This window comes from Hevea brasiliensis, chromosome 18 (assembly GCF_030052815.1).
Source record: "Hevea brasiliensis isolate MT/VB/25A 57/8 chromosome 18, ASM3005281v1, whole genome shotgun sequence".
Lineage (NCBI taxonomy): Eukaryota > Viridiplantae > Streptophyta > Magnoliopsida > Malpighiales > Euphorbiaceae > Hevea > Hevea brasiliensis.
Window position 1 is genome coordinate 10,481,533 of NC_079510.1, and position 21,695 is coordinate 10,503,227.

At 33.2% G+C, this 21,695-nt stretch overlaps 1 protein-coding gene across 1 annotated transcript; it reads left to right on the forward strand.

Moving 5' to 3' along the window:
- Window positions 1-598: 598 nt before the first annotated feature.
- Window positions 599-20,004, forward strand: LOC110646067 (AP-2 complex subunit mu). The gene is made up of 13 exons (XM_021799382.2): window positions 599-973; window positions 2,157-2,334; window positions 2,717-2,807; window positions 3,039-3,133; window positions 3,333-3,422; window positions 3,495-3,543; window positions 3,659-3,797; window positions 7,530-7,646; window positions 15,201-15,291; window positions 15,369-15,511; window positions 17,243-17,357; window positions 19,560-19,604; window positions 19,685-20,004. Exons 1-13 carry the CDS (start codon window positions 891-893, stop codon window positions 19,763-19,765), a joined length of 1,317 nt encoding a protein of 438 aa, XP_021655074.1. The 5' UTR covers window positions 599-890; the 3' UTR covers window positions 19,766-20,004.
- The last annotated feature ends 1,691 nt before the right edge of the window (window positions 20,005-21,695 follow it).

Consider the following 21,695-nt stretch of genomic DNA (forward strand, 5'->3'; position numbering starts at 1 on the left):
ACAACTTTAATACAGAAATCTCAACTTCAGAATCAGACTCAGATTCTGATGACAGCCCATATTTTGGCCTCCACTTAGCCAAACAGGCCCAAATCCACCAATATGTCCACCAAGCCATTCCTGTTCCCCTAGTCTCATTATCCATCCTTCCAGAAAAATTCTCTCAGCTTATTTCAGTCCTTGGCTTCCTTGACACTGATGCCCACAAGAGTATGAGTATAAATATACAGTATATGGTATGAGGCTCCCGGACCCGTATTGATATATCGAAATTGTTTCATAGTTTTCTTTGTTTTCGATGATAGTTAAAGTATGACCCAAAATATAAATATATAAAATTTAAATATTTAATAGATTAGTCTATTATATATTTAGTATCTCATGCTTTGTTTAGAAGGAGGTGGAATAAAATAAAATTTTATAAAATAAAGTTTTTTAAAATAAGATTTTTCATGATGTTTAAACTTTATAATTTTTAGTATTTGAAAGAAAAAAAATTATTTTAAAATATATGGAAATTTTAATGAGAAAAATTTATTAATCAACTAATTTATTTGAGAGGCTCGAAATGACTTGTGCTTTAAAAAAACCTCCTTCCAAATAAAAGCTTAGAGTATGATGGAGCAGGATTTGGCACTAGAAAAATTCTGGTAGTTAAAGCGCGTGCTAAAGGAAAGACCGAAAAGTGCCGTTGCTGAATGCTGACTACGGCTCTGCAACTCACGAAGAAAATTTCTTTTTCTTCCATAGCAGGTCTTCTCATCCGGCGTCCACGGTCCACCATATGCAATCCTAATCAATCAAATCGACTCGCTCCATTAAACTCAAAACCCCCAGATCTGTGCTCACCCATCATCATCCTCGTGTCTCCTTGATACACTGGTTCAGCGATGCCGGTGGCTGCATCTGCGATCTATTTCTTAAATCTTCGTGGAGATGTACTCATCAATCGTCTTTATCGTGACGATGTCGGGTAATAAATATCTACTTATTTGTTGGGTGCTTTTGAATTTTAGGAACCATGTTAGCGAAACGTACCAAATTTTATGAGCACTGGCTTTACGATGATTTTACTGTTAATGGGTGGTTTTATTACTTTAAAGAGATGATTTTTGTGCGAAGGGTTATGTGTTTTTGTGCATAAACATTTCTGGGTCTGGTGTAATCTGTGTGATTGTGCATTAAGGGAAGGTTTGGAGCAAATGCGTATGCTTTTAATGTTGGTAGGGTTTGAACTTACCTGTGAATCGACAGAATCTTTAAAACAGTATTGGGAGCTTCAGTATGTAGCCGAGCTTTTGCTTTGAAGATGTGGGAATACTGTTTTTTTGCTGCGCAATATTGATTTTATTGTAGAACTGCCTTTTTTTGGGGGTTAGGTTTTACTCTAGCGTTGACAACATTCTGTTATTTGTGATTAGTGATGATGAGGGGGTTAGACTGCAGTTTTGGACCTAGTAAAATGTACTCCTCAGATTAATGTGTAACAAAAGTATCAGTCTGTTTAATACCTGTTAGGATTGAAATGTTGAAGTCCTTACCTTCAGAAAAGGAGGTGCCGAAGGACTGAAGCTAAACCTGAGGTTTAGTGATCTCAGGATGGGTTTCTCCTCTTCTGATAATTGGGAAGGTGCTCTAAACCTTATCTTTAAAAGGCAGATGTGGCACCAATGCCACATTCTAGAATGACATGTATCTCTTTGAAAGGACTTAGTATGGAATCCTCATGCTCTTCTTTGGAGGCATTGGCTTCCTTTTTTTTTTTTTCTCCTTCTCTTTTCGTTACCTGATTGACTATATCCTTTTATATTTATGGGGTTTCCCCCTCTTCTGATGATTGGTAAGGTGCTCAAAACCTCATCTTTTAAAAGCAGATGTGGCACCAATTAGGCTTTACCTCTGCCACATGCTTGAATGGCATGTATCTCTTTGAAAGGACTTAGTTGGAAGCATTGGCTTCTTTTTTTTTTTTCTCTCTTTTTTTTTTCTCTCTTTTTGTTGCCTGATTAACTATATACTTTTATATTTATGCTACTTATTTCTCTATTAATACATTTTCGATTGTTCCTCTCATTTCCCAATGAATTGATTTTTTCTGCTGCATTATATGGTGGCTTTATGTTTTAATGTGGGCTAACACATACAATTTCTATCAGTGGAAATATGGTGGATGCATTCCGAACGCATATAATGCAAACAAAAGAACTTGGCACCTGCCCAGTACGGCAGATTGGAGGTTGCTCTTTCTTTTACATGAGAATTAGCAATGTCTACATTGTGATTGTTGTCAGCAGCAATGCTAATGTGGCTTGTGCATTCAAGTTTGTCGTTGAGGTGCTTAGCTTATCTTTGCTGATATCCCTTCAGATTTGGCCTCATCATCCATATGAGTAATGATTGGTCTAGTTGCTGTTTTAGAGAGCATAATTTTTTTTTTCTACATTAAATAATTTGATGATTTTTTTTTTTAAATTGTTAGTGTAAAATCACAAGAATTAGTACTCTTAATTTAATAGTTTTACTGAAAAATTGCTTTTTAAGATTGTTGAGTTCATTAATAATTCTAGTTCCTAGTTCATGCAATTGGCAAAATTGGTTGGATTCTGTTGTTAAATAATGCTCCTAGGTTCCAGTAGTATTTCTCTGAGACATTTTGGTTCAAGAAGACACAAGTAACATGTTCTTGTTTTAATGGCTCACTTTATGTTGCAAACAGGCTGTTACATTGTTTAAATCATACTTTGGTGGGGCTTTTGATGAAGATGCCATCAGAAATAATTTTGTCCTGATTTATGAGCTGTTGGATGGTATGTTGTTTGAAATTCATTTGAACGGTACTATGCTGTGCAGTTGTATCTTCCTTTCGTTCTTTCTTGTAGTTTTTTGATGAAATTCTACTCAACTATGTGCATTGTGAATTTTCCTGCCATTAATCATGCAAGAAATGAAAGGCCAAATCATTAATTGTTTATTTTTTATTTCGGAAATGAATTATAACATAATCTGATGAATGGTTTATATCTTTCTTTAAATTGCAGAAATCATGGACTTTGGTTACCCACAAAATCTGTCTCCTGAGATTTTAAAGCTTTACATCACTCAGGAAGGAGTGCGCTCACCGTTTTCATCCAAGGTTAGATGTTTATTTCAAGAAAAGTTATCCAGTAAAAATGTAGAACAATTGCTGTTTTTCTTGGATATCTATGTCTATTAACTTTGAATATATAAATCTGACCTGACTATAAAAGTTGGTGAATTTCTCTTATGTCATGCTATGATAAACAGTCTGATTATGTTTCTCTTCCTCTTTACCATTGTGAAAAATAAAATAGCCTACAGATAAACCCGTTCTTAATGCAACGTTACAAGTCACAGGTGCTGTTGGTTGGCGGAGAGAGGGCCTTGTTTATAAAAAGAATGAGGTGATTAATTTGTCTGTGCATCTCAATTAATATTTTGCCTTTCTTCTAGATTTTCATCTTCATTCCATACAGGTTTTTCTTGATATTGTGGAAAGCGTAAATCTTCTCATGTCTTCAAAAGGTGGGAAATGGTGTTTATTATTATTATTATTATTATTATTATTATTATTATTATTAAGTCTCTTTTTTTTTGTTAGGACTGATTCAGTTGTTCATAAACAATTTGGTGATTATAGGTAGCGTTCTACGTTGTGATGTAACCGGGAAGGTTCTTATGAAGTGCTTCCTTTCTGGAATGCCTGATTTGAAGTTGGGTTTAAATGATAAAATTGGGCTTGAGAAAGAGTCGCAACTGAAATCCCGTCCTGCTAAAAGGTAGTTTTCATGATACAAGATTATAATCCTTCGCAGGTTGCCTTTACTTTGCTGTAATTCTCTTATTTGTATTGTACCTGCTTTTTCAGCTCATTAGTATATAATTTCACCTTTTTGATTTCCATTTTTTCAGCATGTAGGGAAAATTACATAAGATAGCAGATTTTTGCTTGTGCTTTTTTTCCACCTTTCTATATCCATGGCTCCAGAATATCATTCTTTTGATGAACAAAGAATATAAATTTTAAACTTTGTTTCTGAAATTGGCTATTTGCTGAGATTACCTTTTCTCCTTTATCATGTTATGATATCAGAACATTCTGAATACTACATTTGGTCAGTTGTGACAGCATAGTATCCTATAATCCATTTTCTGGTTTAGTTTTGTCATCTTTCATTATCTGTTTTCCTTATCAATTAAATATCAACTATCATTTGTGTTAAGTTTTGAATAGTTTTAAAATTTATTGTTGATTGGAAAGGTTTATTGGAATTAGAGGTTAGCTCATATTATCGTCACTCTCATTTTTTGTCCCTTCATTCAAGCTAGATTCACCTATGCACTGAGCATAGCTACTGACTTGTTCTGAATATGATACAAATTTTCTTATTATACTTAGCACTTAAGCTTTTTATTTATTTGCTAATTTATGTAAATAATTTTTTGTAATTTGCTCTTGAAAATAATTCAAAGCAATGTCGTAAACATTTTTATTATTAGTAGTTCTTTCTTATGTGCCTTGTGATATCCTCAAATTAACCTAAGAAAACTAATGAGCGTCGGCTCCATGTTGAAATAAGTTGTGGTTTGTACTGTGCCACCCCATAATAGATTGTGTTATAAGGGCTGGAATATTTAGTTCAAAGTTGCATTTTGCATTATTACATTTTAATAAAAATTTCGAGTTATTATTCAGGTTTGTAAAGAGACGATCAAGGCTTAATATGGGCGTTGGTGGCTTTAAACCTACCAAGGCCCTAGTGTTGGTCCAATGCTCCAATTCCAAAAATGGGTTGTGACATTTAGTGTAACCTAGGTTCACACTATAGACACCATCAACAAACAAAGAATTCTAGTGGTGCTTCAAATCTTTTCACCGCACTAGCACCACATGTGGCTCCAAGGCACTGCATCACTGTGTAGAACAACGCCTTTGTTAAGAGCAGACTACAGTTGAACACTTGTTGGGTGCCTTAACCACACAATCAGTGTCAAAACAGAAACAAGAACAAGTGGCTATTAACTCTGCAATAAGGGGACCTAGAAGAGAGCTTAGTCAGCTCAAACAACGATGCTACTGGTGGCTCAGTGTAATCTTTGTCATCTTGACTCTGAGCCACCATACCAATGGCTTGTCTTCCAATCTAACATCTTCTCCCCTCCTCTGCCTCTTCATCTTCTCCTTCTTCCTCTTTGTCATCTTCCTTCTCTGTTTCTTGAAAAGGCAACAATGATAATTCTGCTTTTCTCAATAATTGTGGGCAATTGATTGATCCTTTGAACTTGCCTACCAATTCACCTGATTTTGTTTGATAGCCACAATCTTTGGGCTGCTCAATTCCAAGTTGTAGAAGTCCATGGAATCTCCCTTAAACAGAGCCCCTATGTGCCAAGTTCCAAGATGAGGTTTAATGAATTGAGGCCCAGAAATTTGGTTTGTGTTTGGGTGGTGAGAAAAGGAAGGGTTTATGGAGATCATGTCGATTTTTTTTTTTTGTTTTTGTAAAGTTTAAAAATTATTTTAATCATTTAAAATGTAAAAGTAATATTTTATTCGTTAATAACTTATTTTATTAATTAATAACTTATTTTGTTAATTTTTTAAACGCCATTAACTAATGCTATTAAATTTTGGACTTGTTTAGTCGAAATTAAAATTTGAGGGGCATGTTTGATTGTAAGTTTTTGTTTGGGGATATTGTGACTATTAGCTATAAGTTAAAGGGCCAAAATGGGTCTTTTGCCTAGTTATTAAAGGCGTAAGGTGCATTAAGGGGGTTCTGAAGCCTAGGTACAAGTGCAAGGCACAAGGCACATGTGCGGGTGTGCTTGAGTGACATTAGGTGAAAAAAAAAAGGAAGAAAGAAAGATAACTAACCCTATGTAGGTCAACTCATATTAATAGCATAAATCATTTAGGATTCTAGCACTAAATACTAATGTTTTAGAAATCCAAATGAAAATAAAACTAAAAGATTTTAAAACTCTTAAATCATATTCCAAATTTCCTACTAAGTAGCAGTAATTCCCAGAAAAAAAACTATAAGAAAATGCTTATTGTCAAGAGTAACTTAGTCTTCTTTGTTGTGACAGAAGAATTAAGTTTATTATTGTCAATCTAACCTCTTTTCCTTCCTTAATTATAGATTGCTTATGGTCAAATAAACAATATAACATCACCTCATACAAGCTAGGTTAATAAGCAATATTTTCATCTATAAAAATTGAGCAAAAAGCAATAGAAAACATCTAAAAGAACAAGTCACCTAGAAAAGAGATGGAAAAGAAGAGGCACATAGAAAAAGAAAAAAGAGAAAATGGGCTAGCAAAGAAAAAAAAAAAAGAAACCAAAAAAAAGTAATTAAATTTGGAAAAATAAGACAAGCAAAAGAAATGGAAAAAGGATAGTCAACTCATGACAACTAGCTAATTGGAAATTTAAAAATAGATTTATCAACTTGTAACAAATAGGTCAAGGTCAAATAAAATCTAAAATAGGAAAAAAAACTTATATTAACATGATTTTAGGAATTAATTAATCTCATTTCAAAGTCAACTATATTTGTCTTATGTTAACAAACATAATTTTAGCCTCTTTCTTTCTAATGAGCTTTGATCTTGTATACATTCCTTTAACCTGTATAACTTTGTGTATGCGTGTGTAGATATACAGAAGTCAATCTTTAGTAGATAATTGGAGAATTTTGTTGAAATTTCAATGAAATTCTGTAGAGGTGTGCCTAGGCATGCGCCTTGCATCTTGCTTGAACATGCCTTGACAACAATAAATCTATATAATGTTAATCGACATCCTAAATTTTTTGGAGTGCTTGTCATCTCATTGGTAATTTTATTGAGTCAAGTTTGCTCCTCGTGAACCTAACTGCCTTTTGGTATTGCTAAATTATTTACTTGTCAAAATTTTGTGTGTGTCTATATATATGCATGTACACACACACACACACACACACACATACACACACTATTAAGGAAAAACATATTTTATTGATTATTTTTTCTGGCTTCAATTTTTTTGGAAGCCTATTGAAATGCAAACAATGCCCCAAATGGCATTAGTTAACATGTTTGATTTTCACACCAATAAGAAGTGCTTTTTACTGTTGCTACTTCTGATTCTAGCACATGATATACACACAACAAAAACCATCCCCCCCCCCTCCACAAATAGGAAGTGCGTATTGCTACTACTTCTGATTTTGACAATTTCACATTGAATCTTATGTAAGATATTTCAAAAACTCGCTATTTTAAAGTTTTTAACCTTGTTGTCAACAATTTCCCCCTTCCCTTCCTTCTTTTCCTTAGTTTTTTTTAAAAAAAAAATAAAATTCTTCAACTTTGTAATTGGTCAATTCATTCGCTGTATTTAGGTTGAATTTTGTTCTTGTTTAGTATATAACAATTGATTCAATAATTTGTTTGCTAGTGGTCTTGCACTGTTTTTTTTTTTTTTAAAGCTTGCTCTAGTAACTTGATCTTGTTTCATGTAGTGGTAAAACGATCGAGCTTGATGATGTTACTTTCCACCAATGTGTAAATTTGACAAGGTTCAACTCAGAGAAGACCGTTAGTTTTGTCCCACCGGATGGTGAATTTGAATTGATGAAGTAAGATCAGAAATCCTTATGATTGAGTATATACTTTAAAGTTGAAACTTTCGTTATTTAATGTGTTGTGGTGTACATTAGCAATTGCTAAACACAACTTTTTTTAGTTTCTTTTATGAGTTTACTCTTATTTTCATTTGTCCTTGGTTAATTATAATTATTAGATTCCGCATAAGCAATCCACTTTCTAGTTTGATATTGTTGGCTTACCATGTTACCTAAAAAATGGACAATAGTTGAAGTGCCCTATTATGGGTTTTTCTTGAATTATATTTTTGTTGATTATTCTCATAACAATCAGATGAAGATCTCTTTTTTTTTTTTTTAATTTTATTAACTATAAGTATAAGGTTTAATTGTATTAACCACAGTCAATAGGCTAGTGGCCTTAGATGTGAAGATAAAGAGTGGAGTGAAGAAGAAAAGATTTATGTAATCTAAAACTTGATGGTAGAACTTAGAAGTCATGAACCAAATAGCTTTTATGGAGAATATATTGATAGAAAGTGTATGGAATATAGAAGATCATGTTGATACCTTATGGAGTCTGATGGCGAGCTGCATTAAAAAAGTTGCAGTGAATATACTAGGCGTATCCAAAAGTAGAGGACCACGTGCACAAGAGTCTTAGTGGTTTAGTGAGGAATTTCAAAAGGCTATTGAGATGAAAAGAGAATGGTATATAAAGTTACCGGTTGCCAACAATGAAAGATAGGGAGGCCTTTGAGAAATATAAGTTGCCAAGGATAGAAACTAAGAAAATGGTTAGCAACGCTTGTGGTAATCTCTAGCTAATTTGTATCAAAAGCTGGGGATAAGAGAGGGGGAGAAGGAGATGTATATGTATAGCATGATTGAAGGAGAAGAAGGGTAGAGACTTAAATCAAGTCAAATGCATTAAAGATGATAATCATAAAGTATTGTCTAGAGATAATGAGATTAATGAGAGATGGAGATGCTACTTTGATCAGCTGTTCAATGTGAGTTATGAGGATGATTTTACAAACCTTATTGTTCCTTTGATAGAGAAGAACCTTAGCTATACTCATGGAATCAAGTTTGTTAAAGTTGAACAGGTCATGAAAAATATGAAGATAGGTAGAACTTGTAGCCTAGTTGGTGTCCTGATAAAAATATGGAAGTGTTGTGGGGAGGTTGGAGTTGCTTGGTTAACAATGCAATTCGATGGCATACTAAAATTTGAAAAAATGCTGAAGGAGTGAAATATCTTTAAGAATAAATTATGCATTTAAGATTGTACAAATTACTGTGGCATTAAATTTGATGAGTCACTCGATAAAGCTATGATAGATAATGATTGGATGCAAACTTAGGGATACTTCTAATGTATTAGAGAACGCGTTTGGCTTTATGCTTGGTAGATCTATAATAGAGTCTACTTTTTGTTAAGAAGATTAATGAAAATATGTAGGAAGAGGAAGAGGGAACTCTATATGGTATTTATTAACCTAGAAAAAGTATATGATATTAAGGGATGTTCTTTAGCGAGTGCTGGAGAAGAGAGAAGCCCATCTCAAATATATGGATTTCATTAAGGAGATATATCAAGGAGCAATCACAAATGTAAGAACATTGAAAGGGGATACAGATGAGTTCCTCGCAACAGTGGGTTTACATCAGGAATTGGCTTTGAGTCCGTATGTATTTATGTTAGTTATGGATGAGCTAATTATTTATACTAAAGATGATGTCCCATGGTGCATAATGATATTATCTTTGTGAAAGAAACTAATGAAGGAGTTAACCAAAGGTTAGAGTTGTGGAAGACTCTTAGAGTAAGGGTTTTAGTCAGAATATATACATTGTGAATTTAGTTCTCATGTAGCTCGTTTGGCATTGTGGTTGGACAGCCAAAAAGTGCTTTTTAGAAAAAGAAACATTTTAGTTGTTGAAAAAAATAGTTTAGAAAAAGGCTATATTGTTATTTTAGTTTTTTTATGACTAAAATTTATCAAATTTAATTTTAAATTAGTTTTTAACACTCTCTAACTAATATATTTGAAGAAGTGTTTTCCTGATAATAGCTTCAGTAGCGATGCCAAACAGACTCGTAAAAGGGGTGGATATGATATTTGATTGGATAGAGTTTTGGTGCCAGAATGGCAGAATGTAACCAATTCAAGTATTAGGTTTTATCATCCAGAAGAACGAAGTAATAGATGAGTGAGTAATTTATATGATCAAAACAAGATGGATAAAATAGAGTAGTGCGACTGGTGTGGTGTGCAACTATAGGATACTTGACAAAGTAAAAGGTAATTTCTATAGAATTATGGTTAGGTCAATTTTGTTGTATAAAAGTAAATGTTGGACATCTAAGGTACAATATATCTACAAGATGAGTAATAGAAATATAGATGTTAAGATAAATATTTGATACCATAATAATGGATTAGTGTTGGAATACGTTTGTTAAAGTCCTTGTTTTTGTAGAAGTTTTACTTCTTTCAATTATCTTCTTCCTTTAGTTTCCTAGTTAGTCTAGAATTCCTGTTGTATCTAGATTTCTTGCGTATAAATAGGAAGTGTGTAAAACATATTCATATTGAAACATACAATAATATATACTAATTTTTTCTCAAAAACCAGTCTGTTCAATATGGTATAAGAGCTTTGCTATCCTTCATTAGTGTGAGCAATCAGAGTTAGGGTTAGGGTTTTCTTGGGTCAAGCTTCTAGGTGATGTCTGCAAGGGAAGTTGAAGTACGCCTACCTCAGAAGGACAACCAGCCAGCGATCAGCCTGTCCTTGGAGATTCGCCATCGTCTGGTGACATGTGACCCCACGCGCTGCTGTAAGTTCTGGCATCATTCCCACGCGCTGGCGCGTGAAGCATTTTCCATTGATTTTTTCCGGCCACAGCCAACCTATACTATGTACAACAGGAAGAAAGTTGTAAAAGTGTCATGATCCATTCTATACCTACTGACAAGGCTGTGTTAGCTGCTGCTACTTCTTGAGAACAGTCACCTGCCTCATATAATGGTCCATCAGACAAGGATCATCTCAATTGTGACTACTGTGAGAAATCCCGACATGCAAAGCAGCATTGCTGGAAATTGCATGGACGCCCAACTAAAGGGCGTGGTGGTAAACGGATGGGCTCAACAAGACCTCAAGCAAATGTGTTTGAGATAGTGGATTGTTCTAAAAGCACAAATACCACTGGGATCTTCTCAAATGAAGTACAGTGCATAAGGCATTTGCTGTCATAACTGAAATCTCAAGCTGCCATAGTTGCTTCTTCTAATTTTGTTAAATTAGGTAATGCTTTTATTGTCAACTTTAAAAATTTCTTTTTGGGTTCTGGAGCAAACAGGCACATGACAGGCTCTGTAAATAAGTTCACAACCTATTCCCCATGTTTAGAAAAGTAAAAGTCAGCATAGCGGATGGATCCTTAGTCAATATTTCTAGAATAGGTTTTGTTGAATGTTCTCCCATTATAAATCTCAATTCAGCTTTACATGTGCCTAGTTTTTCTATTAACCTTTTGTCTATTAGCTCTATTATTAAAGCCCTTAACTGCGAAATTAAATTTTTTCCTGCCTATTGTACATTTCAGAAACTAAAAATAGGGAGAATGATTGACAGTGATAGAATGTAGGATGACTTGTGTTTGCTAGATGACAATGTTGATTTCTCAAATCCTAAAGCTTTGCTAGGGAATTCAATAACAACTGTTCAGGAGATCATTCAGTGGCATAGGAGACTAGGACATCCTTCTTTTTTAATCTTAGAAAGGTTATATCTCATTTGGTTTAGACAATGCAAATCAGAATTATTAGTTTGTGATGCTTGTGGACTTTCTAAACACACAAGGCATTCTTATCATTCAATAAATAATAAAGCTTTAGTTCCATTTATGACTATTCATTCTGATGTATGGGGTTCTACTCAAACAATCTCTTTATCTAGTTATGGATGGTTTGTTACTTTTATTTATTGTTGCACTAGAGTGACTTGAGTTTATCTATTGAGAACTAAAAATGAAGTCTTTTCTTTTTTTCAATAATTTCATAAAAGGATTCGCACCTAGTTTGATGCATAGGTCAAAATTTTAAGAACTAATAATGGGACAGAGTATATGAACAAAGACTTTCAGTCTTATTTAGATTCCCATGGGATCCTACATCAAACTAGTTGTGTGAATACCAGTGCATAAAATGGAGTGTCTAAAAGGAAAAACAGGCATTTACTTGAAGTGGCTAGATGCTTTATGTTGACAATGAACCTTCCTACATCTTACTTGGGGGATGCTGATCTTTCTGCTACATATCTTATCAATCGGATGCCTCTTCACAGATTAAACTTTAAGAGTTCTTTGGAAGTTCTTAAAGGGAAGAACTCTTATACTGTTTCTTGAAAACGTTTTTTGGTGTGTTTGTTTTGTTCATAGGTCACATGTTGGGAAATTAGAACCTAGAGCCTAATTTGTGGGTTATTCTGGAACTCAGCAAGCGTATAAATGCTATCATTCTCCTTCAAGGAAATACTTTGTGAGCATGGATATCGCCTTTAGGGAATTTGAACCTTATTTCCAGTCACCTCTTTAGAGGAAGAATAAGAAGGAAGAGGTTTCTAACCCTACACCTTTTTAAGGGGAGGTTTTTAGACTTGAACCCAATCTGAGTAGTGAGGATAAGGCCCAAAGTAGTGAGGATAAGGCCCAATCAGTTGCTTCTCAACCCATAGAGAGAGAGAGAGAGACTAAATAGGGTGGATTTGAGTACTTGCACTCCTCGTGAAAAGATGGATGCAGTTATTGAGCTTGATACACCTAATCAGTCAGAAATCCTGGATTCATTTCCTGAATATCTTGAACCTAAAGAAGTATGTGGTGAGTCTCCTAATACTCAATCTGATTCTAATTCTCTTTCTGATGATCTTGATATACCTATTGCTTTCAGAAAAAGAGGTAGGAATTGCACTAAACATCCTATACCTAAATTTGTTTCTTGTGATTCCTTATATCCCTCCTATAGAGCATTTGTCTTGTCTGTTTCTTCTGTTTTTATCCCATAGGATTAGAAGAAAGCATATCTTAATCCAAAATGGAGGGCAGCCATGGTAAAGTAGATGAATGCATTGGCAAAAATGAGACATGCAATCTTTTTACTCTTCCATTGGGAAAGAAACTAGTTGGATGTAAATTTACTGTGAAGCATAGAGTAGATGGGTCCATTGAGAGATATAAGGCCAGGCTAATGGCAAAAGGCTTTACTCAGACATATGGGGTAGATTATCAGAAGACTTTTGCGCCTGTTGCAAAGATGAATACTATCAAGATCTTACTGTCATGCGTTGCAAACCTTGAATGGGATTTATAGCAGTTTGATGTTAAAAATGTTTTTTTGCATGGAGATTTAGAAGAGAAGGAAGAGATGGAGATTCCTCCAGGCCCAAGAATTTGAGATTAAAGACTTGAGTAAGTTAAGGTACTTCCTTGGAATGCAAGTCGCCAGATCAGACAGAAGAATTTTTATTTCTCAAAGGAAGTACATATTGGATCTCCTAGATGAGATTGGCATATTTGGCTGTAAACCAGCAGAATCTCCTATCGAAGTGAATCGCAAGCTACAAGTAGGAGTTGGGGAATCAGTTAACATAGGAAGATATCAAGGTTGGTTGGGAGATTGATTTATCTCTCTCGTACTAGACCTGAAATAGTGAGTTATTATGGTTGCAAAAATTGATGGGGGAAATGAAACTATCAGATGCAAATAGCTTGTCCTTGTTTTGTGACAACGAAGTTGCAATCAGTATAGTTTATAATTCAGTTCAACATGATCGGACTAAGCATATAGAGATTGATCGACACTTCATAAAGGATAAAATAGTGGATGGGTCTTTAAGTGTCCCGCATGTGACTTCAAAGGAATAAGTAGCCGACGTGTTCACTAAAGGATTAAGCTACAAAATATTCCATACTCTAGTTTTCCAGTTAGGCATGTATGATATACATAAATCAACTTGAGGGGGAGTGTTGGAATATGTTTGTTAAAGTCCCTGTTTTTGTAGAAGTTTTATTTCTTCCATTTATCTTCTTCTTTTAGTTTTCTAGTTAGTCTAAAATTCTTGTTGTATCTAGATTTCTTATGTATAAATAGGAAGAGTGTGTAAAGCGTATTCATACTGAAAAATATAATAATATATACTATTTTTTTTTTTCTCAAAAAAAAGTATATTCAACAATTAGGAATGATCATATTCGTTAGACAGTGTATGTGGCACAAATAGGGGATAAAATGAAAAAGGATTGATTAGGATGGTTTGGTCAAGTCAAAGTAGACTACTGAATGCCTTAGTACAGAAGCGTAATAAGTTAGTGGTAGAGGGAGTGAAAAGGAAAAAGGGGAGACCTAAAACGATATGGAGCGAAGTTTTATTACATCTAAGGTACAATGTGCCTACAAAATGAGTGTGATAGAAATGTAAATGTTAAGATCGATGTCTGGTATCATGATAATGGATAAGATTAGGAATGATCACATTCGTTGGATAGTGTATGTAGCACATATGGGGGATAAAATGAAAAAAGGTCGATTAAGATGGTTTGGTCATGTGCAATGTAGAATATTGAATGCCTTAGCATAGAAGTATAATAAGTTAGTGTTGAAGGAGTCAAAAGGGAGAGGGGGAGACCTAAAACGATGTAGAGGGAAGTATTATTAAAAAATTTATAATTTTTTGGATATTGATGTAGATTTGGTTTCAAGCTAAGTTGAATGGTGAAAAATAATTCATATAACTGACTCTAACTAGTTTGGGATTAATGATTAGTTATTATTATTGTTGTATTAACCGCAACCAATATAGTACAAACTTATTGTGCTTAACAATGGATTTTGTTTTGCTAATGAAATTTCCAATCATAACTTATTGTGCTTAACAATGGATTTTGTTTTGCTAATGAAATTTCCAATCATACATGTAATAGTCTAGCATGTTGTCTCAACAATGGATTATTTATCTCAATTTTTAGGAATTAAAATATGATTTCATTTTTGTTTTGCCTAATCTACTTAGAGCCATCTCTTTGCATTGAGTATTTATTCTCTGCAACACATCTAGACCACCTTTAAATTTCTTTTTCAATTTTATCTTCCATTGAGGCCTTTCCTAGATTACATTAATCTTTTTTTTCCTCCTTTCTTTTTTAAAAATTAGGTTAAATGTATATTTTGTGTTTCTTATGTTTCCTTGTATGCTATAATTTTGCATAATGTGCAGCAGTTATATTTTGTCAGGTAACCATCCTTTCTTATTGCCATTTGCTTGAGAATGTATGTTGTTTTTTTGTTTCCAGTTGGAAGTTTATCGCTAAATGTCCCATCAGCACTTGTATATTTTAGAATGCTTATTTTAAACTGTTTCTTCTATCCGTTGTTCTCATAGTTAAAAAGTCCAATTGGTTTATTATTTCACTTCTCCAAATGTATAGTTGATTCTCATTGGAAGTGGTGTCAGTATATATATATATATTTAAATCTTTTGACCTATTTAATTGTCTGCTGATTCATCTTTTTGTAGGTATCGCATAACTGAGGGAGTTAATCTTCCATTTCGGGTTTTCCCAACAATCAAGGAACTTGGTCGAACGCGAATGGAAGTGAATGTTAAGGTTTGTAGTTTACACTTTCAAGCTTGCTGTGTGTGCCTTTGCAGCTCTTTAGTTATCTTATGTAGACTAATCTTCAGGTCAAGAGTGTCTTTGGTGCAAAAATGTTTGCACTTGGAGTTGTCATCAAAATTCCTGTACCCAAACAAACTGCTAAAGCAAGCTTCCGGGTGACATCAGGTCGAGCAAAGTACAATGCTGCAATTGATTGTTTGGTTTGGAAGTGAGTATTTTTAGCTTTTTAAAATTTGAAATTCTTATTCCTTGTCTCCACTTAATCCATATTGTCTATATTAGGATCGCAATGTTGTCTATGTCAATATTGTGTCCAACGGACTTGTGCTAAAACATGGTCAGCTGAAGGCTCAAGAAGTCTGTAGCAGGGCTGAAACAATTGTAAACCTGTCCATTCATAACAAACAAAAGCACTCATGCACGTTCCACACACACACACACACACACACATACATATAAGCTTGCATGTGCTTTTTTATTCATTTAATTTTTTTTTTAGCCCCCCCCCCCCTTTTTCTTTTTGAGAAGGAGGGGAGGGGGGGGGGGGGGGGGGGGTGTGGTATATTCATAAACCATACATCACCATACTTCAAATGCAAAAACTATTATCCATACAACTCACATAAACTTCATTAACATGTGGAGTTAATTACTTTATTTATAAATATATTACAAAAAAGAAAAAGAAAAAAAAAACTCTTCAATATCTCAACCTAGCCTCTGCTGAAGATGAACTTTTAGGGCCTACCATTGAATTGTCCAAGCTGGCTATGCTCTTCCCTGCTTAGCGATTACTTGGAAGATAAGTGAGATTGGGAGCATTTCATCTAAGCAAGCATCATACAAAAATAACATGTCATATGCACTCTGCTCTCATATATACTTGCATCTGTCCTAACCATCCAATTACCACCACATCATTGATCAAGTATATATTGAAGAACATAGCCTCAGGTGGACAACCATGAAGAGCCAATCATCAAACATCAAATAGAAGAGAAGATAACCTCATCCTCAACAAAGACACTGCAAATTACCTCTAATCTCGGCTTAAACCAAACCCCTATAAACAGGGAGAGAACTCACCAAGTTTAGTCTAAAGCCTTACAACTCTAGAACTCATGCTTACCCAACTTGGAACATCTTACACACTTATAGCCTACCCAAGTATTAGGTTGTCAGTGAAAATAACCTAAGTTAATGGTATGGCATTTGGATCCAAGAATGATAGTGTTTATATGGATAATAATATATTTTCCCTAGATCAAACCAAAGGCTGCAGCTATGTCTCGTTGCAAATGCAGTGTTAACTGAATCTCCAACAATCCAATTACATACTATAAAAGAGTTTCCTTGATCTGTAAATGCCTGGAGTTTAATTATGCTTACAATGATGTCACTGGGAGGGAGCTGGTATTGACTGTTGAGGTCAGTCTTTTTATTCTTTTTCTATGGTTACCCTTTTCCAAAATCTGCCCAGGCCCAAATGGGGACATAGCGAGACGAGAAATCTGAGATCATTGATGTGCATAAGATTTTATTGGTGTCCCATTAAAAGAGAAAAAAAGGGCCAATCAAAAGCTGGACCAAGTTATTCTTTCTGGAACTGAAAGTGATCTTTTTCTGGTTAGATTTAGTTAACCCAGTCAATATTTGTTTTTCATAACTGGTGAATGTTATATAGCTTTTCTGGCAATGCAGTTTGATCTAATAGATAAAGTCATGCAATAATATCATAAAACTCGGGTATCCTTGGGCATTAGCATCACTTATGGTGTCCCTGGAATTGATATTGATGAATTCTTTCGCCAGTAGATTTATTAACTCCTACTTATTAGTTTAGTTCTTTATGTTGTTGTTGTTGTTTTTTTTTTTTTTTTTTAAATAATCTTTTTATCTGAATACCATTGCTTAACGGCATATCCATGCTATCATTTAGGATAAGAAAATTTCCTGGACAAACTGAGCCCACCTTGAGTGCAGAAGTTGAGCTGATTTCTACAATGGCAGAGAAGAAGTCTTGGACAAGGCCACCAATTCAGATGGAGTTTCAGGTGCCTAATGCATTATATGTTGCTATTGTGCTGAATTAGAAGTTAAATTCCACTCATTCCCTGAATTATAACAGATGCATTGTTTTTGTTTTGTTAAGGATAAATTTTAACAACTGTCTCTGAACTTATATAGTTGTAACACTACAGTCCTTTAACTTTAAAATATAACATAAAATCTCCTAAACTTTTAAATTTTGCACAGTAAAATCTCTCTGAGTTTTAATTACTGATTTTTTAGTTAGAAATTGATGTGAATAGCTTCCGTATGGTACTTAGTCAACATTTCTCTCTCCTCTCTTATACAAAGTGTAAAATTATTCTCTTTATGCATGAAAAATTATTCTGTCTATAGAGAGAAAAATGATTCAATTTATACATGGCTTGAGAGAGAAGAGAAATACTGACTAAACTCCATGCTGGAACTATCCAGGTTAGCGTTTAATTGAAAAACTGGTAATTGGAGGTTAGAGAGATTTTACTGTGCAAAATTTGAAAGTCGATGGGGTTTTATGTTACATTTTTAAGTTGAGGGAATCTAATGTTACAATTAGATAAGTTCATGGACAATTGTCAAAATTTATCCGTTTTGTTAATGACCTGCATCATAACCAGATGTTACAGAACTAGAAAAGCTAAGTATTTCTGTTTTAGTGAACTTTAAATACCTTAGTCCTTGTTAATTCAGTAATGGTTATTGGTAAACAAAATAAGAAAAAAAGGGTTGTCTTGATACACGCATGCACACTCATTTAACTGCTCAATTTCTTCATCCAAATGTATGCCATTTTAATAATCTATAAATTGCTATTTGATCCCTATAATTTAATAAAACTAACTACTTGGTCCCCGTATTTTGAAAAATGCACTGTTTAGTCCCTATATTTTGCTTCTGTTAAACCGTTTAGTCTCTTCATCAATTTTTTATTAGTTAATACTGATCAAATTATTATTTAGTCTCTCTATTTTAGTAAAAATAATTAATTAGTCTTTATATTTTGAAAAAACACATCAGTTAGTCCCTCTAATTTGATTCTGTTAACTATTTAGTCTCATAATTATTTTTTGGATAAATTTTGACAACTATCCCTGAACTTATCTAGTTGTAACATTATAGTCCCTCAAATTAAAAATGTAACATAAAATTCCATCAACTTTCAAATTTTGCACAGTAAAATCTCCCTAATCTCCAATTCCCAGTTTTTCAGTTAGACAATGACCTAGACAGTTCCAGCGTGGAGCTTAGTCAGTATTTCTCTTCTCTCTTAAGCCATGTGTAAATTGAATCATTTTTCTCTTTATAGACAGAATAAATTTTCATGCGTAAAGAGAGTAATTTTACACTTTGCATAAGAGAAGAGAGAGAAATGTTGACTAAGTGCCATACGGGAGCTATTTACATCATTTTCTAACTGAAAAATCAGTAATTGAAAGTCAGAGGGGTTTTACCGTGCAAAATTTGAAAGTTTAAGGGGTTTTATATTACATTTTAAAGTTAAAGGACTGTAATGTTACAATTATATAAGTTCAGGGACAGTTGTTAAAATTTATGCTTATTTTTTTTACTTAAATTACCTTAATCCTCTACCTCCAATTTTTCTCTTATTTGTCTCTATATTTCTTCTCTTCTATACTCACACCTTTCTCTCATTCATTTTCTTTTTGTTTTCATCCGCTGATAAAAATGGTACGAGCTGTTTACGCAAAAAATTAATCAGTTTCCTTATATAAAAGTAATCAAGGAAAATTATTTCGGACACAGAAAACACAAAAATATTGTCTAAGGAATTGAAAATTAAAAAATATTTATGTGAATTCAAATGTAGTCATTATATAGCAAAATTTCTATTTTTATCCAATAGTATATTTTTCAAAATATTGTATTTTTCAAAATACATGTATCAACTAATTAGTTTCACTAAAATAGATGATTAAATAGTAGTGTTTTTCAAAATACAATAATCAACTAATTAGTTTTCTTAAATTGAAGGAATTAAATAGCAGTTTAACTAGCATGAATAACGAAAATTTTGACTGAGGGACTAAATAGTTTAATAGAAATAAAATACAAAGACTAAATAGTGTATTTTTGAAAATACAGGGACTGAATAGTTAGTTTTATTAAAATACATGGATTAAATAGTAATTTTTTCCTTTAATCATTCACCATTTCGATGATTACATTCCAAATCATTGTTTTTGCAGGTTCCCATGTTTACGGCATCTGGTTTACGTGTTCGTTTTCTCAAGGCGAGTATTCTTAACTTAAAAGTTTGTAATGCCAATTTTGCTCCAAATATTCTGCATTGACCATGGGATATTTTGTGTAGGTATGGGAAAAAAGTGGGTACAACACAGTTGAGTGGGTCCGCTATATAACTAAAGCAGGCTCATATGAGATTAGGTGCTAGAAACATGGAAACTCAATTGTGAGACTTTCTTGAGAGGAAACAGGGTTGATGGAGTTCTCTGCTCTCCATTCTTGCCAAGTTCAAAGAAACCATTGCATAGAAAATGCCTTGTTGACAAGAAAAATATGCAGCTGGGTTTCTTCTTGTGTTGATTCTTTTTTATTGCTGGTAGTGTTGTCAATATTATTGTTTTGGGTGAATATTGTTTGTGCTGTAAAGGCTAGTCCCTTGTTAGAGCAGGATAGTTTCTCTTTTCGTTTTTTTTTTATTCCTTCTATATATATATATATATAGCACAAAATCGGAAAAGCGGACATAGGAAAACGTGGAAAAAGATATGGAAAAATGGCATTTTAAAAATATAGGGAACGAAAAGGTGGGGAAACGTGTAAATATAAAAAATATAAGGGTATATATATATGTGTGTATGTGTGTTATAAAAGATGTTTAATAATAAATAAAGTCCAAATTAATATTTAAAATCAATTATAAATATACATATTTAGAAGCTTTATATTCATAAGAAAAAATATAAATTATTTCAGATTCAAATGTTAAAAAAAGAAAAGATAATAAATTTATGACATTTTCTATATTGCATTGTCTTGTGCCTTATCTATATTTGTAGTTACATTTTTATTAAAAAAAAAAAACTCAAACTTTGGTTTATCTCGCAAACTCAAGAACTAACTCATCTTTTATGCTCTCAAATTCCTCGCAGCGAACATCTTATAATTTTGTTTTTTTATCATAATATTAAGAGGAGTTTATCGACATAAGACAGTGATTATTATGGATAAAAATTAAGTCCTATGTATATTTTTGAGTTAATTTATTCCTTTTACATGAATGAATAAAAGAATAAATATTCTAATTTCTTTCATAACAAGAAAATGAAGTAGGTTGGCTAAGCAATTTAAAAGCTAACTGTTGAAGTAAAGGTGCATTAGAATTAAAACATGTTGATTTGTAGAATGCATGCTTCCAATAGAATCGAGGTATGTTAAAGGCTCACTTTTAAGAAAAAAAATTGTTAATTCATCATTTATTATAATTCGCTCATCTTTATTAGAAAAAAAAAAAAAAATCTTCCCAAAGTACTTAATTCTTTCAGTGGATATTTCTCTATACATACAAGGAGGTACTCTATTTTCTTCCTCTTGAAGTCATTTTTTCACTGTAAAATCTTCAAAAACAAGAAAATAAATTTAAGAAATAAGAAAAAGTAAAAAAAAAAATTATGGAAAGAAGATGAGTATGTAATTTAGAAATTTACCTTGGATTTTAATGAATGAGCCAAATAATGAATGAAGTGTTGCGTTTTACCCAATGATTAATAAGAATTCAATGAACCATGTAATAGAAAGGAGAAAACTTATTTGTTTGCTTTCCTTCATGATCAAAAATAATATTTTTCACTTTTTCAATTATAGAATTCCACAATTCATAAATCAAATGAAAGCATGGCTTGTATGTGTCACAAACTCTAATCATGTCATAAATGAAAACCGTAAAAGTAAGGATGTAATCAACCTTTTTCCCACTATTCCTCATCCACCACTTTGTCATGAGCAAATCTAGCTTGGCCTTGGTCATCTTCTTAGTATTGTGCCCATTAATCACTCATAACCATTACTTCTGAAGAATGCTTAATGAGTTTAAATCTTTTAAGCATTACAACAATAAAAGCAAAATGAGTGTCAGCAACTGAAAGTAACTTTAAGGGACTAAACCGATTGTAAATTGCAAGCCTTATGGAATGATTCATTATAAAATTCTGGATTTGCATAGCATTCCCATGAATTTCAGTGATACAATGACACACATCGTAAGTTTTCTGATTAGTTTCCATATTTTTTGTTGCACATATATTCTTGAAAGCAAGATTAAGAGTATGCAAAAGACAAGAAGTCCAATAAATATGTGAAAG

Coding starts and splice junctions, on each gene's coding strand:
- LOC110646067 (XM_021799382.2), top strand. CDS start 891: ATGCCGGTGGCTGCATCTGCGATCTATTTCTTAAATCTTCGTGGAGAT. Junction 3,798..7,529: donor AAATCCCGTCCTGCTAAAAG/GTAGTTTTCATG, acceptor TGTTTCATGTAG/TGGTAAAACGATCGAGCTTG. Junction 17,358..19,559: donor CAATTCAGATGGAGTTTCAG/GTGCCTAATGCA, acceptor TTGTTTTTGCAG/GTTCCCATGTTTACGGCATC.